At 45.8% G+C, this 15,177-nt stretch overlaps 2 protein-coding genes and 1 pseudogene across 2 annotated transcripts in view; 1 reads left to right on the top strand and 2 right to left on the bottom strand.

Annotated features, from left to right (window-relative positions):
* Positions 1-8,237, bottom strand: part of SCARB1 (scavenger receptor class B member 1) — a 108,546-nt gene extending 100,309 nt beyond the window's left edge. The window contains exon 1 of the mRNA XM_022598201.3: positions 7,031-8,237. The gene's annotated coding sequence lies outside the window, so the exon portion shown is untranslated. The remainder of the gene's footprint in view (positions 1-7,030) is intronic.
* Positions 2,927-3,037, top strand: LOC115804134 (U6atac minor spliceosomal RNA; annotated as a pseudogene).
* Positions 8,238-8,338: 101 nt separating the features above from the next.
* On the bottom strand, positions 8,339-10,755 carry UBC (ubiquitin C). Its single transcript, XM_030764388.2, has 2 exons — positions 10,628-10,755; positions 8,339-9,785 (listed from the first exon to the last, which is right to left on the bottom strand). The coding sequence occupies exon 2, from the start codon at positions 9,780-9,782 to the stop codon at positions 8,409-8,411; it is 1,374 nt and encodes a 457-aa protein (XP_030620248.2). The 5' UTR covers positions 9,783-9,785; positions 10,628-10,755; the 3' UTR covers positions 8,339-8,408.
* Between the last annotated feature and the right edge of the window lie 4,422 nt (positions 10,756-15,177).

Here is a 15,177-nt window from a genome sequence, read left to right as displayed (position 1 = left end):
AAAAAATAATTAATTAATTTTAAAAAATATATAAAAAGAATAGTCGTATTATCTTTTTCCACTGATTATAGTAGAAAAATATTGGAAGCAACGTGAATAGCCAACAGCAGAAGGATGCTTACCTAAGTGATGGTCCACCTACACCAGCCCCATCCAATGGAACTTTCTGCCACGATGGAAACATGTCCACTAGTCACATGTTTCTACTAAACTTTTTTTTTTTAATTTTGGCCTTGCCACACAGCTTGCCAGATCTTAGTTCCCCAACCAGGGATTGAACCCAGGCCACAGCAATGAAAGGGCCGAATCCTAACCACCAGACCACCAGGGAATTCCCCCATTACTAGACTCTTAACATGTGGCCAGTGCAATGGATGAACACATTTTATTTAATTTTAATTAATTTAAATGTAAATAGCCATGTGTGGTTAGCTTCTTGGAATCGAGCTATGAACTTCTTACAACTTGGCCTTGTCTTTCTTTTATCCACGCCAATGAATCATCCCTGACACTTCCCTGAAGCCATTCATCCTGCCGCTCCTAAATGTGAGACACGACAGACCATTCTTGAGGCCCTGGGCTTGCTGTGATGGCTCTACCACCCAGCCCAGCAAGAAGATAAAAGGCTTCTTCTTGGAATCAGAGCCTGAATCAGACGCTTTGGGTTCCAAGCACCGAGAGCTGCGGTCAGAGCAATAAAACAGAAAAAGCCCCAATCTTCGTGGTGCTTCCACGGGGACCTGAGAGCATAGTGGTTAAGACCGTGGAGCAGGGTAATCCCACTCTTGGGTATATAACCGGAAAAAAAAAAAACACTAATTCAAAAAGATACATGCACCCCAGTGTTCCTAGCAGCCTTGTTTCCAATGGCCAAGATATGGAAGCAACCTGAGTGTCCATCGACAGATGAATGGATAAAGAAGATGTGGTACATATAGATACAATGGAATATTACTCAGCCATAAAAAAGAACAAAATGTTGCCATTTGCAGCAATATGGATGGACTTGGAAGTCATTACGCTAAGTGAAGTAAGTCAGATAGAAAAATGCAAATACTGTATGATATCACTTAAATGGGGAATCTAAAAAATACAACAAACTAGTGAATATCATAAAAAAGAAGCCCACTCACAGATACAGAGAACAAACTAGTGGTTACCAGTAGGGAGGGGAGGGATGGGGCAATTTAGGAGTGAGGGAGTGGGAGGTACAAACTATTGGGTGTAAGGTAGGCTCAAGGATGTACTGTACAATGCAGGGAATAGAGCCAATACTTTGTAGTAACTGTAAATGGGAAGTAACCTTTAAAATTGTATTAAAAAATTAAAAATACAAAAAAAAATAAAAATCTATACAAATATATATTCTATAACATAAAAAAAAAAAAAGAGTGTGGAACTGTGGCCAGAATGCCTGGTGCCCTCCCTGTACCTCTCTGTGCCTCAGTTTCTACATCAATAAAATCTGGACGTTCACCGTGCCTTGGTCTCAGAGTCGTTAAGAAGTTTCAGACTGGGACTTCCCTGGCGGTCCAGTGGTTAAGACTCTGAGCTTCCAGTGCAAGGGGCACAGGTTCGATCCCTGGTCGGGAACTAAGATCCCACATGCCAGACAGAGCAGCCAAAAAAAATTAAAAAAATAAAAGGACAACGAAGAATTTTCGGATTGGAGTGAGTGCCATGCATGATGAGGACTGAGTTATCAGTGTGCTAACAGGTAGGGGAACTAACAGTAGACTAATATCCAACCAGTCAGAAAATTCCAGATACTGAGAAGCGTTATGAAGGACCTAGGAGTGGATCATGGGATGAGACTAGTTGAGAGCCAGTGGACTCGTTTAAAATGGTGGTCATGGAAAGGAGGTTGGAGTTGAGACCTGAGAGAGGAGGTGGGTCCTCTGATGGGAAGATCCAGGGGAGGGCATTCCAGGCAGAGCTGAGTGCAAAGGCCCTGAAGCAGGAAAAGCCTCGGGCTGTTCCTAAGCCGTAAAGAAAACTGTGCAGCTAAGGGAGAATGAATAGGGGCAGAAGAGCAGCAATGAGGCCAAGAGATAGGACGGCTGGTCTTTGGGGATTTTTACGCAGGGGAAGGCTTCTTGTTTTCAATAACTAACTGGGATGGCAAACCAGCAAGCAGGAAGACCTGGACACGAGGGCCGGTGGTCCATGTGCTGACACACTGTCACCTTCTGGGGGTCCCCTGGGCCTCATCCCCCTCCCCATGCCCCTCACACCCTCCTGATTGTTGTATTTGCCCAAAGAGAGAGTCCGAAATGAGGAATGAGGAACATAGGCTCAAGCCATCAACTTTCTGGAAATCTGCACATCCCACACTATTTGGAGGAGGGTGGGTCATCCAGGGCCCAAGTGGGGGCAGAGACCAGTTCGGGGGTTAAGATGAAAGAAATGGGTGCCTCGGATCAGGGTGTTGTCCTGGAGAAAGAGCCACAAGAGTCTGGCTATGTTTTAGAGGCTGAGTGGATGGGATTCGCTGATGAATTGGACCGGATGGATGAAAGAGAGGTTGAGACTTTGGCTGGAACAGGAAGACACAGAGGAGCTATTAGCTGAGACAGAAAGATGAAGGGACAGACAGGTGGAGTGCAAATTGGGAGACAATAAATGTGTTTTATTATGTATATTTTTCAAAATGGCACACACATACAAGGAAACAATCAGACAAATCCAGAACGGGAGACATTAGTTAAATCGGCTGGCCTGGTTCTTCAGTCAGTGTCCTAGGAAATACAAAAGACATAGGGTTGTTCTAGATTAAGAGAAAGAGAGGGTGTGGGGAATTCCCTGGCAGTCTTGTGGTTAGGACTCTGCCTCTCACTGCTGAGGGCCTGGGTTCAATCCCTGGTCAGGGAACTAAGATCCCACAGGCCACGCTGAACAGCCAAAGAAAAAGAGAGACAGAGGAGGGGTGTTGTGTGAAGAGAGAGAAGGTTAGCTCTCCCCTGGACTAGGATAGAAGAGGCCCTCAGGCCTGACAACACAGGTATGGTTAAAGTACAGCCACCTACCCACGGTTTCTCAAAGTTGTGTGCCTGAGGTACACTGGTGGGGGATTCAGTGACCCCTGACATCTGCCCCGTAGGTCTGTCTCCAAAAAAGGTTGGTGATGACATTACCAAGGCAACCAGTGACTGGAAGCGTCTGAGGATGACTGACAGCGAAACTGACCATTCAGAACCAACAGGCTCAGACTGAGGTGGTACGTTTTGCCTCTGCACTGATCATCAAAGTCCTCAAGGAACGGCCAAGAGACAGAAAGAAGCAGAAAAACATTAAGCACAGTGGGAGTATCACTTGGATGGGATTGTCAACATTGCTCGACAGATGCAGCACCAGTCTTTGGTTAGAGAATTCTCTTGGAACCATCAAGAGACCCTGAGGACTGCCCAGTCTGTGCCGATGGCCACCACCATCACGACATGAAAGATGACATCAACAGTGGTGCCAGGCAATGCCCAGTTAGTTAAAAACTAGAAAGGGAAGTGTTTCAATAAAGGAGCACATAAATAATCATTTCACAACCAAATCAAAAAAAAGAGAGAGAGAGAAACATAAAGGAGATATAATAACCAATGCAAAGCATGAATCTTTACTGGATCCTGGATCAAAAAATAAATCAGCTATACTGACATTCTTGGGATGATTTATTCCAAAAACGTTCAAAATTCTCTTTTGGCAGGGAAACATTTGAAAAAAAAAGTCTAATCTGTTTTCAATTTTCTTTTTAAATGAAAGAAAAGAACAGGGCCATTTTAAGACCCATGTAGGCTCTAGACATTTTTACTTTGGATGCCACAGCCAAATATAAAGCATTTCATATTATATCTTGCATTAAAAAGTACCCCCATTAAATACAAGTCCCTATGTCAGCATTGAAGTCTGTGCCAGTTTATGTGTTACCTTTTGAAGATTCTAAAATATTTAAATTCAATCTTGTAATTTTCATATATTGGATACAATGTATTTTTTACAGTCTCAAGCATTTGGACGGGGGGCTTTGAAAACTCTAGTGAAGCCCATCAGGTTGGACTATGCCAGGGGAATGACCAACAGGGAGGAGGGGGCAGGGAGTTGTGACCCAGCATCTGTGTGGGCCAGTGTGGAGGAGTCAGCATTTCCTTTAAAGCCCGTATGTCCGGTCTGTTCTGCATTGTGTGTGACCGCCTCTAGGAAGTCCACTTACCAGTTTCCCTTCCCTGGCATTTTTGGGGGTTTCTGAGGAATGCTTACACTTTCCACAAACCTGTGCTGATAGCCCCTTGCTGCTCAGCCAGCCTCCTGCCTCAGGAAATTCTGCCAGTGACCTCTTGCCATCCTATACACACCTTCTCTGGGCTGCAATATAACCTCTCTGTGCTGTCCCAGGAACCCAGCTCTTTCCTTACTGCAGCCAAGGCTATAGACTTGTTTTTATTAAAGTCAGACATAGGGGAAAGGTGGTATTTTAGAAAGAGGGAGCAGCTGGAGTGAAACAAGGATGTAGAAAATGTCAGGGAGCATATGGGGAAAAAGAGTGGTCAGCAGATAAGAGAAGCAGGGAGAAGGGCATTTTGAGGGGTTAGATCTGATGAGATACTGTAAGAAACAAAGAATCTACGTTGAATAATAGCTACATTAGATGCTATGGAGGAGTCATTCCAGCTGGAATGGAAAAGGAGATGGCTTGGGGCTTCCCTGGTGGCGCAGCAGTTAAGAATCCACCTGCCAATGCAATTGAACCAGGGATGAGTTCCATCCCTGGTCCGGGAAGATCCCACATGCCGCGGAGCAACTAAGCCCGTGCGTCACAACTACTGAAGCCCGTGCGCCTACAGCCTGTGCTCCACAAGAGAAGCCACGCAATGAGAAGCCTGCGCACCTCAATGAAGAGTAGCCCTGCTCTCAGCAACTAGAGAAAAACCTGCATGCAGCAACGAAGACCCAACGCAGCCAAAAAACAAATTTTTTAAAAAATGGAGATGGCTTCAGGACCGGCAGAAACAGGATAAAGTAAAAGGCATTTGGGAGGACAGTAAATGAACTTTTACTAATGAGTAAACCACCCACTGTGAGAAATAGAAAAGTAAAAGCACAAATTGCCTAGTCAACCACACCGCTCGGGGGCACTGCAGGCTTCATGACTAAACCAAAGTCTGTTCCAGTAGCTCCCTCTTCCGGCAGAGATATCACTGCACACTAAGGCTGACATCCTTGAGTTAACAAGCGCTTGCCAATCTCTAAACAGCATACCTCTCTGAGGACCATATTTATAATAATTTGACGAGGACTTCGTTGTGCTTTCAAACGAAACATAAAAAGGAACACTAAACAAATATGAGCCACGCATTTTTCTTCTGGTTTATTCAAGATTCACACAATCACATCTATGTAAATGAATCCTTACGTAGTATTAACTCACGTGTGAAACCAAACTTTGGGGTGCTTTAAGATCATTCAACGAAACTGAGCAAGTCTAGCATCCCTGTTCTTCAGCCTCAGAATCCCTTGATGATAGAAACGCTTCTCGTTCAACACTGTATCACTATTTTTCCTGTCATGCTTGTATTTGTTGGGTGAAGGGTCCTGTAAATGTTCACTAGGGATTGTGTTGCTCTCGTGGTCTTTATTCTTGAGAAAATTACATGAAAGGTATTTTTCCTTTATAACGAAAGGATATTAGAACTCTGTCCAAACTATAAAAGACATGAAGTGAAAAAGCATGGTGCAGGACAGACTGCGAGCCAGTATGCTACCTTTTGCATAAAGGGGAATTAATAATTAGTAGTCGTTTGTACATGCACAGAGAAACTGAAAGCACATACTAGGGGAAGTGGAGAACCAAGTGGCTGGGAGACAAAATTGAAAACTTTTCATTATATACTGTTTTAAACTTTTTATATGTCTGAAACACATGAACGTATTATCTACTCAAAAAAATAAAAGTAGGAAAATATGACAGTAACAAATACAGTAATCATTATAAAAATGTTTTAAGGCTGATTTTTAAAGTTATCCCCAAGAGCCTTATTAAATAGAAATCTTGTATTTTTATGCTATCCTTTCAAAATATTAGTATATGACAGATGTGTATAAGGATGTACTTTACAGCAGGATTGTAACAGCAAAAACCTAGAATCAAATGTTGGTGGACAAGTTAAATTAAGTCACAGATGATCATCTATACAATGAAATACTAGCTGGAGTATTAAAAATGATGGAGATCCTGATATGCTGGCATGGAAAGATGTCCATAATTACCTAGTTTAAAAAAAAAAGCTGAGAAACACTATGCCGTGAATGGTCCTATTTGTATTTATGTATACATCTATATGTATTTACTACACAGGAGGAAAGCCCAAAGGAATACCGAACTTTAAAATTAGTTATCACTGAGAAGGAATATGGTTAGTTAACTACTTAGGAACTTAGGTGGGCTACCTTTGACTTTATAAAACAATGTATACATTGTAATTAGATACAGTAAGAGGCAAATATACTCATTTTCCTGGGAGTAAGCTTATGTGTAACTTTCACTTCCTTTATCATGATTTTAATGTTTGTACTATATCTTATGCATATTTTGATATTTAATATATTTACGTATAGTTTGTACCATCACTGATTTTAGTGTTTTTGTTTTTCAAATCTTTTCTAGTGTTTACACCTGTAGTTAGCAATTCCTTTCATTAAACTTGACAGGAAGGAGCCAAGTGTTCCTCAGCAAGTTCTCCATTGAGCATCCCCACCCCTAGGACACCCACACAACTTTATGCTCTAATGCCAAGACCCTTCTAACTGCGTGTCGCACACATGGTCCCCCCCCCACGAGCTGACCCAGCCCCACATTCTGAAGCATCACTAGCCACTGACCGCCTCCCACTCGAAGACAAAGCACTCATCACTAACACCTCCTTAGGAACCTTGCAAAGCCTGTCCTGCAGGGCGGTCATTTTCAAGATGCTATTGACGTTTTACCCCTACGCTATGACCACTTGTTTTTAATGAGCAATAAAATTACACAAAAACTACTCACAGCGACTGGACGTGGTTACAGGTGTTGGTGGAGTTCCAAGGATTTTTGTAATGTTGCTTCTCGACCTGTATGTTCATTTGCATGGGTGAATCACGGAAATCCAGTGAACTATACATGCTCTGGTGTCAATAAAGTGAAAACCCACAATAAGAAACGGATTTGCCTAAGACAAACTTTTCAAATGGCATTTCCTAGTTGTGATGCCCTAAAGCGAGGACTTAACCCTGTTGACTTCAGGTATTTTAGAACTGGCAGTAATACAGAATTTCCTCTGCATCAAAGTTACACATGCATACCCTAAAAGTGGGAAAGGAAGGGAGAATCTAGCGGGAGTGATGCTCTTCGGAGAGAACAATCCCTTATTTCGAGTCCTTCAAATAAGCCTCTGACTTCTGGGGTACCTACCAACCAGTGCCAGCTCCTTATATTAAACCAGCTTCCCTGCAACTTTCACCTTTGGCTCTAGTTATGACATACAAAGATACTTACCAGTAGCATCTGACTGGTAAGTCACTACTATAAAAGACCAAGAGCCAATGGCTTCACCCACCAATTTAGCTATATACAAATCTTTCACCTAGTCTCAGAAAATTAAGGAATCTTGACTTTATCTTAGCAAAAATTATGACAATAGCTTTACTTCTCTAACTACTAACTCCTAAACTTTCTAGCATAACGCCTAATGAGACTTTAGTAAAAATTAAACTGCCACATCCTAGAGAACAAACTTATGGACACCAAGAGGGGAAAGTGGCAGGGGGTGGTGGTGTGATGAATTGGGAAACTGGGATTGACATATATACACTAATATGCATACGATAGTAAGAACCTGCTGTATGAAACATAAAATTCAAAAAAACATTACATCCTTTTTAAAAAACATCTGGTCAAATGACGTTCTATGCAGCTCAATGTGAATTTAAACAGAGCTATGTACTAAAACTGATTTTTCTGTAGGTTCCCTTCCACCACTCCGGCCCTCTAATAGCTCCTCCCTGCTGGTATTCCAGAAACCCTCCCACTCTCAGGTACCAAACCCAAACTCAGTATTTTTAAAGTCAGTAGTTTACAAGTAAATCTACATCTAAGCGTCCACATGGAAAATTCTAACTGCAACCTCCAACTTGTCTGGGTTTTATTTATACTCACCCACTACAGTTCTATGTTAAGGCCACCTTTTACTGACATTGCTTACCTCTAGGTTACCACAGAATCATCTGGTAGACCAAAACTTTGATCCCTCACACCCCACCCCTAATTAAAAAGAATCTTCTGCAAGCACTTATTAAAAAGAAATAAATTACACTATTTGAGAATGCCAACAATTTTATTGAAAGAAAAGTGCAATGAAACTTGTCGAAAGCTTAAAAGGGAGAACTTAGACACCTCCCCTCAAGCGCAGGACCAGGTGCAGAGTGGATTCTTTCTGGATGTTGTAGTCAGACAGGGTGCGCCCATCTTCCAGCTGTTTCCCGGCAAAGATCAACCTCTGCTGGTCTGGGGGGATGCCCTCCTTGTCCTGGATCTTCGCCTTGACATTCTCGATGGTGTCACTGGGCTCCACCTCCAGGGTGATGGTCTTGCCGGTCAGGGTCTTCACGAAGATCTGCATACCACCCCTCAGACGGAGGACCAGGTGCAGGGTCGACTCCTTCTGGATGTTGTAATCAGACAGAGTGCGGCCATCTTCCAGCTGTTTGCCTGCAAAGATGAGCCTCTGCTGGTCTGGGGGGATGCCTTCCTTATCCTGGATCTTGGCCTTGACGTTCTCGATGGTGTCACTGGGCTCCACCTCCAGGGTGATGGTCTTGCCGGTCAGGGTCTTCACGAAGATCTGCATACCACCCCGCAGACGAAGGACCAGGTGCAGGGTCGACTCTTTCTGGATGTTGTAATCAGAAAGAGTGCGGCCATCTTCCAGCTGTTTGCCTGCAAAGATGAGCCTCTGCTGGTCAGGGGGGATGCCTTCCTTATCCTGGATCTTGGCCTTGACGTTCTCGATGGTGTCACTGGGCTCCACCTCCAGGGTGATGGTCTTGCCGGTCAGGGTCTTCACGAAGATCTGCATACCACCCCTCAGACGGAGGACCAGGTGCAGGGTCGACTCTTTCTGGATGTTGTAATCAGAGAGAGTGCGGCCATCTTCCAGCTGCTTGCCTGCAAAGATGAGCCTCTGCTGGTCAGGGGGGATGCCTTCCTTATCCTGGATCTTGGCCTTGACGTTCTCGATGGTGTCACTGGGCTCCACCTCCAGGGTGATGGTCTTGCCGGTCAAGGTCTTCACGAAGATCTGCATACCACCCCTCAGACGGAGGACCAGGTGCAGGGTCGACTCTTTCTGGATGTTGTAATCAGAGAGAGTGCGGCCATCTTCCAGCTGTTTGCCTGCAAAGATGAGCCTCTGCTGGTCTGGGGGGATGCCTTCCTTATCCTGGATCTTGGCCTTGACGTTCTCGATGGTGTCACTGGGCTCCACCTCCAGGGTGATGGTCTTGCCAGTCAGGGTCTTCACGAAGATCTGCATCCCACCTCTGAGGCGAAGGACCAGGTGCAGAGTGGACTCTTTCTGGATGTTGTAGTCAGACAGGGTGCGCCCATCTTCCAGCTGTTTGCCGGCAAAGATCAGCCTCTGCTGGTCTGGGGGGATGCCCTCTTTTTCTTGGATCTTCCCCTTGACGTTCTCGATGGTGTCACTGGGCTCCACCTCCAGGGTGATGGTCTTACCAGTCAAGGTCTTCACGAAGATCTGCATTGTCTGTTGCAACAAAAAAATTAACACAAAAAATAACCCCAGCGTTTAACAGATAATTCAGAGGTCAACACATACCTAATGCTACAAAATTATATGTCACTATATACTAACCAAATGACTAACGTGCCCAAAAACTCAAAAGCTTGACAAATAAGGTCACAGCCAACGTTTCACGCACTTAAGAAAGAAAAGCAGTCAATTCGCGGGCCTCACTTACCCTCCCCCCCCACTGGCTGTCTGTCCCCTGCCAACACGGCAGCGACCACCCCAGGCCCAAACCCTGTGCCCCGAGAACAGAAAAACTCTCCCTCCACACATACCAGCAGGCGGCCCCACCCTCGATTACGAGCCCACGGAAGGGATGACGTCTCGTAACCGCGTTGGCGAGCGGGTCCCCTCCCCCCTCGCGGGTGCAGGACGGCTCCGTGGCATCGGCAGTTACTGTCCCCTTACTGGGACGGGAAACCGAGTTCTCGCTCGAGTCAAACCGTGACCTAATGTTCGCTTCCCTCACACGCTGCCCAACCCCGTTCCCCAAAAAGCTGGGCCCCGCCGCCACGGAGGCCTCACGGGCCTCTCGCGTCTCTCGCGTTTCCGTTTCACCCGCAGTCCCCTCCCCCGTCCCCCATCTTCTCTCTCCCACCTCATAGCCCGCTTCGGAGTCCGGCTTCTCCCACCGAGGGACGGGAAACGGACGCCATTTTGCCGCGTTCCTCCCTCTCAGGGCTACCCTGCTGCTAGCGGGCCCCGGGTGACTAAAGGCCTCGGCTGCTCCCTCTGCCGCAGCGGGCAAGTCGACACCCCGCGCCCCCCGCGGCCGCGAGACCCCCGGGCCCCCTCCTTACCAAACGGTGGTGACGGCAGCAAACGCAGAAAAACCGCAACTCGACTTCCAAACTTCACGAAGATGCCTGCGCACCGCTCCCGCCGGCGCTTCCTTATATAGGTACAGGTAGCGCCGCTCCGATAGATCCTTCCGCAGAAACGCCGAGAAGGGACTACTTTTCGCAGCCCTCCTGCCCTCTGAAGAGAAACCCCAGACTCAACTAATTCCACTCATAAAATGCTCTCCTGTGAAGACTGGAGCTTTGGGGCCGAATCTGGCGCGGAGCGGGCCGCCGTCCCGAGAGGCCTGGCGGAGGGATCAGCGCGCTCGTTGAGCGCTGCGTCCGCGGACTTGCCCCGGGCTCGAATTGAGGGGAGGGAGAGTGGGGGGCGGGCGGCCTGAAAACCCGGCGTGGAGTCGCTCAGACGTCCGGAGCGGGCCGTCTCCACCGCCCGGCCTTTATGCCCCCTCCCCCCGGCCCGGACGGGCCCCGCCGTTCGCGAGGCCCGCCCTAGGCGTACAGGGCTCCGGCCGAGCGCCTCACACCGAGTCGGGGTCCCGCTTGCCCAGCGCACACCCCGCCCTGCCCCTCCCCCCCGCGAATAAAGAGGGGTGTTTATTGTGAGTCATATTTAGATATGGGTAGTGTTTCTGTTGCCCTGAACTTCCCCCTCATCCTCAGCCCGTCGCGAGGCCTACTCTGGGAGTCCAGCCCCCCAACTTGCGGCGGCCGCGCCCATCCCCCACCGGGCGGGCACCGAGACAAGACGAATGACTCGACAAATCCCAGGGCCGCGGCCTCAAGCCCGCCTCAGACGGGTCGTCAGGAGCCTCAGGAATTCCTCAGAACACAGGAGTGAAAACTAAGTTTCCAAGGGAGAAATGCCTATGGCAGGTCTACATTGAATTTTGGAAAGAAAAGCGGAAATTCCACACAGCAGTGTAAAACTCTTTGCGCTGGACTTGAAAGCTGACAGAACTTTCTAGATTGCTCTTCGGCCTTCCTGGTTTGTGCTTGATTATCAACAGGGAGGCGTTGGAATTTGAATTCTGTTGACATTTAGTTGAGCTCAGAAATCAGAAATCAAACTTATTTAAGCCCGAGATTTTAAGAAGATACTTATTGAATCTAAGTTCTGTTTATTCCTGGGAAAAAATTAATATCCCAAATATAAAATTTAATTCTCTAGGCAAATTTCCTTTGGGTAAAAGAAGAGAAAAAGATCGTCAGTTAGATCTTTTTCCTTTTTTTATGACAATCTATTTTATGATCTCTATGTCCTTTCTCCAGCAGATTTTTCAAGTATTTTGAAATATACGAACATGATGCCAACAGATTTTTTTGAAGTTTACAGTGGAAAATCTTCCTCATGCATTCAATTCCCCAGCCACCGTTCTTTCTGGACTCTTCTAGAAATATTCCCTATTTGTACAAATGAGAGGAGGGTGTTTTTAATTTTTACCCTTAAAGCCTTCAAAAATATAGAGAGAGAAAAAGGGGCAACTGACTAAAAAATGTTCTGCCGTTAGGAAAAGACTACATTCCTGCTTGAAATTATGAACATTATTTAAACATTATACTTAAAACGTGAATCAGAACAAAACTGCTATATATTTTCTTTGGTAACCTGGGTATGTACTTACGAAAAAGCTCTGAGCAATTTTCAAAACAGACTTTAACCTCTATCATTTTTAACTTTTTTCAGAATGAATTTATTACTGGGAAATTAGAATGAATAATAAAAATAAAATGTCATTTTTCAGGTTAGCAGGAGACCCCAGTTGACAGGGACAGAGTAAAGAGACAAAGTTGGTGATGAAACATTATGGTTAATCCCACTAGGGGATTGTAAGTAGAGAAAAAAGTAAGTTAAGGGGTCTTTCACTCAAGAAAGCAGGTTTACTTAACCGCAAAACCAGCAGGCTTGCTTAACAAAAAACCCATGCAACAGAAGCATGAGACATGCCCCGAAACAAACAACGGTGGAAGGAGACCCATATCCTGCCCAGTGAGCTCAGTAACTTAATGATCCCTAGGACATGCTCCTCTGGGCGTACTAAAAGCAAACATATAAGGAGAGGGTGACATTATACTGGAACCTGAGATGATTTACCATTTTTAATATATGTTACCACCTTTTTGCTCATTTCCACTGTGCCGTGACAGTCCTGACTTGACTATGGAGGGACGAGAAAACCCGCCTGACGTGGAGGAGGAGCTGATGATGGAAGCTTAACATCTACTCAAGAATGAGGAAGAAGGTGGTCTTTTCCCCCTCCCCATTTTTTGTTGGATTCTAAAACTGTAGCCCACTAAGTTTTTGGGGTGCAGCCCCCTCTCGCCCACCCGCTTGGAAGCCTCACGAGCGTCCTATTCTAATAAATCACTCCTTAGCTATCACTTTGCCTCTCGCTGAATTCTTTCTGAGCTGAGACATAAAGAACTGGAGCTCCTCGGAGCCTCCCACCCCACCCCGAGGCGCATTTCTGCCGTTTCACAGTGACTTCCAATACAGACTTCCATGAAAGTTATTTCTAAATTTTTGGAAAGGGAGTTTAAAGGAACAGAACATCAAGGCTCTTTATAAAGTTTTTTTCTCCCTAAATTTCAGAAAGAAGTTTTTAGAGGAACAAAAAGCTGAGACACTTTCTCAGGTGACCAGACCTGGCTTCAAACCACACCCTGTTTGCTTTGGGCTGTTCCTTTCCTGCAAGCCTTGTGATTCCTGTTGTTTAAAGGCTGAGTCACGAGTTTTGTGACATAGTTTTTTTCATGGTCCAAAAGGTACAGAGAAAAACAGGCCTGATTTCAGAGGCAAGGGAGGGAAAGAAGGAGAAAGAGGGGGGAGAGGAGAGAGAAGAGAGGCTCAGAGGGTGGGGGAATGGGCCCGGGGTTATCCCCAAAGAGAAAACAACATTATTACGAGCTGAGAACACCGTGTTGTCTCTAGCAGAAAAATTCTCTGCACCACCCCTGTGGTCCCTAACTTAAGTCTAACTGTGGGTTCGGTTGAAGCACATAGAAATAAACATTTGTCCAAGGGCACTGAGGTGAGGGAGAGGGGAGGGAAAAATGACCCCCCCAAAGACAGGTGGCTGCTGTTTACCTTGAGCAGTGGTTCTCAACCACGAGTGATTTGGCCCATCGGTGGACATCTGGCCATGTCTGGAGACTTTTTTTTTTGGCCCCCTCTCCGCTCTCGGGATCTTAGTTCCTTGACCAGAGATTGAACCCAGGCCACAGCAGTGAAAGCACTGAGTCCTAACCACTGGACTGCCAGGGAATTCCCAGGAGACATTTGTGGTTGTCATACTGTGGTATTGGGGGTGAGGAATGCCACTAGCACCCAGTGATAAAGGCCAGGGATGCTGCTAAACATCCTTCAATGGACGGTCCCCCATAATACAGAATTACCCGGTCCCCAATGTCAGTAATCCATTGGGTTGATAAACCCTGCTGTACAGAGGAGTTTTGTTGCTGTTGTTACAACTGCTTTTCTATTTGCTGAGAAGGGCTCCCAAAGTCTGAATGTCCCACTTGGATTCAGGAATCGGGTATCAAGTCACGCTCCTAAAATCCCCTGACCTAGAATGCAATGTGCTAGAACGTGCTAGAAGCAGCTTGAGTCACTGGATCCATTTTCAGCTCCTTCATCCACTGACCCATCCTTTGCAGGCACCCCAGAAGGGATTGTGTCAGAGCTGGCACCAATGGAAGAGTGACAGAGACCCAGCAACAAGGCGGGATTGGTGGGCAGGCGTGAGCACGTGATGAGCTGAGCTCACAAAGGGCCTGGGTGTTGGGCTACAGGGGGTCGGACTGGTGCCTGTTTGTCCGCCTGCCTTTCCTCCTTCCCCCAAAGGATTCAGCTCCCCTGAAGGTCACACAACCTTGTATGGGACTTAACTCAGCAACATGAGAATGTTCGCACAACGACCAGCAAACATTTTCCTCCTAAGGGAAAGGGTGAAATCGGAGAGCTGGATGGGAAAGGTTTGCCTTATGTTGTCATCAGTTATATAACCATAAAAGGAAGTCAAGGGAATCTGCGCCTTAGGGGGGGAAAAAAAGAAGAAGAAGAAGCCCTAGAGGCTCTGTTCCTTTTCCTGCTTACATTTGTGTATTTGCATTGTGTGGCAGAAAACAAACTGCTCCCGCTTCAAAATAACCCATTTCATCCCCCACCAGTCAGAAAGTTCCAATTTTGCCTAGTATAGGAACGTTAAGAAGTTAGTTAACTTATTGGGCCTTTGTTTTGTGTTTTAATTTGTTGTCTTTAAATTGTGGCAAAATACACAGAATATATCATCTCAACCATTTTTTAGCGTACAGTTCAGTAGTGTTAAGTATATTGTAGGGGAGGAAAAATAATTTTCCTTTTACCCTTCTGAGTCCTTAGCTGAGATGCCTGTAATGAAAGACAGATTAACAAGAGGAACAAAACAAAACAAAGCACAATAATTTATTAACATGCACACGTCTTGAATATATCGGAGATACCCCGGAGGGAAAATGTGTCACTCAAAGATGTGACTTTAGAATTTAGGCTTAAATACCATCTTAACAGG

The sequence above is a fragment of the Delphinapterus leucas genome, chromosome 14 (genome assembly GCF_059928025.1).
Source record: "Delphinapterus leucas isolate spDelLeu-1000000601 "Yukka" chromosome 14, BTC_Dleu_Yukka2, whole genome shotgun sequence".
Taxonomy (NCBI): domain Eukaryota; kingdom Metazoa; phylum Chordata; class Mammalia; order Artiodactyla; family Monodontidae; genus Delphinapterus; species Delphinapterus leucas.
Note: the sequence above shows the minus strand (reverse complement) of the source record. Positions and strands in the feature narration are given on the sequence as shown.

Excerpts from the sequence above, each read along its gene's own strand:
- UBC (XM_030764388.2), bottom strand. The coding sequence starts at position 9,782 with ATGCAGATCTTCGTGAAGACCTTGACTGGTAAGACCATCACCCTGGAG.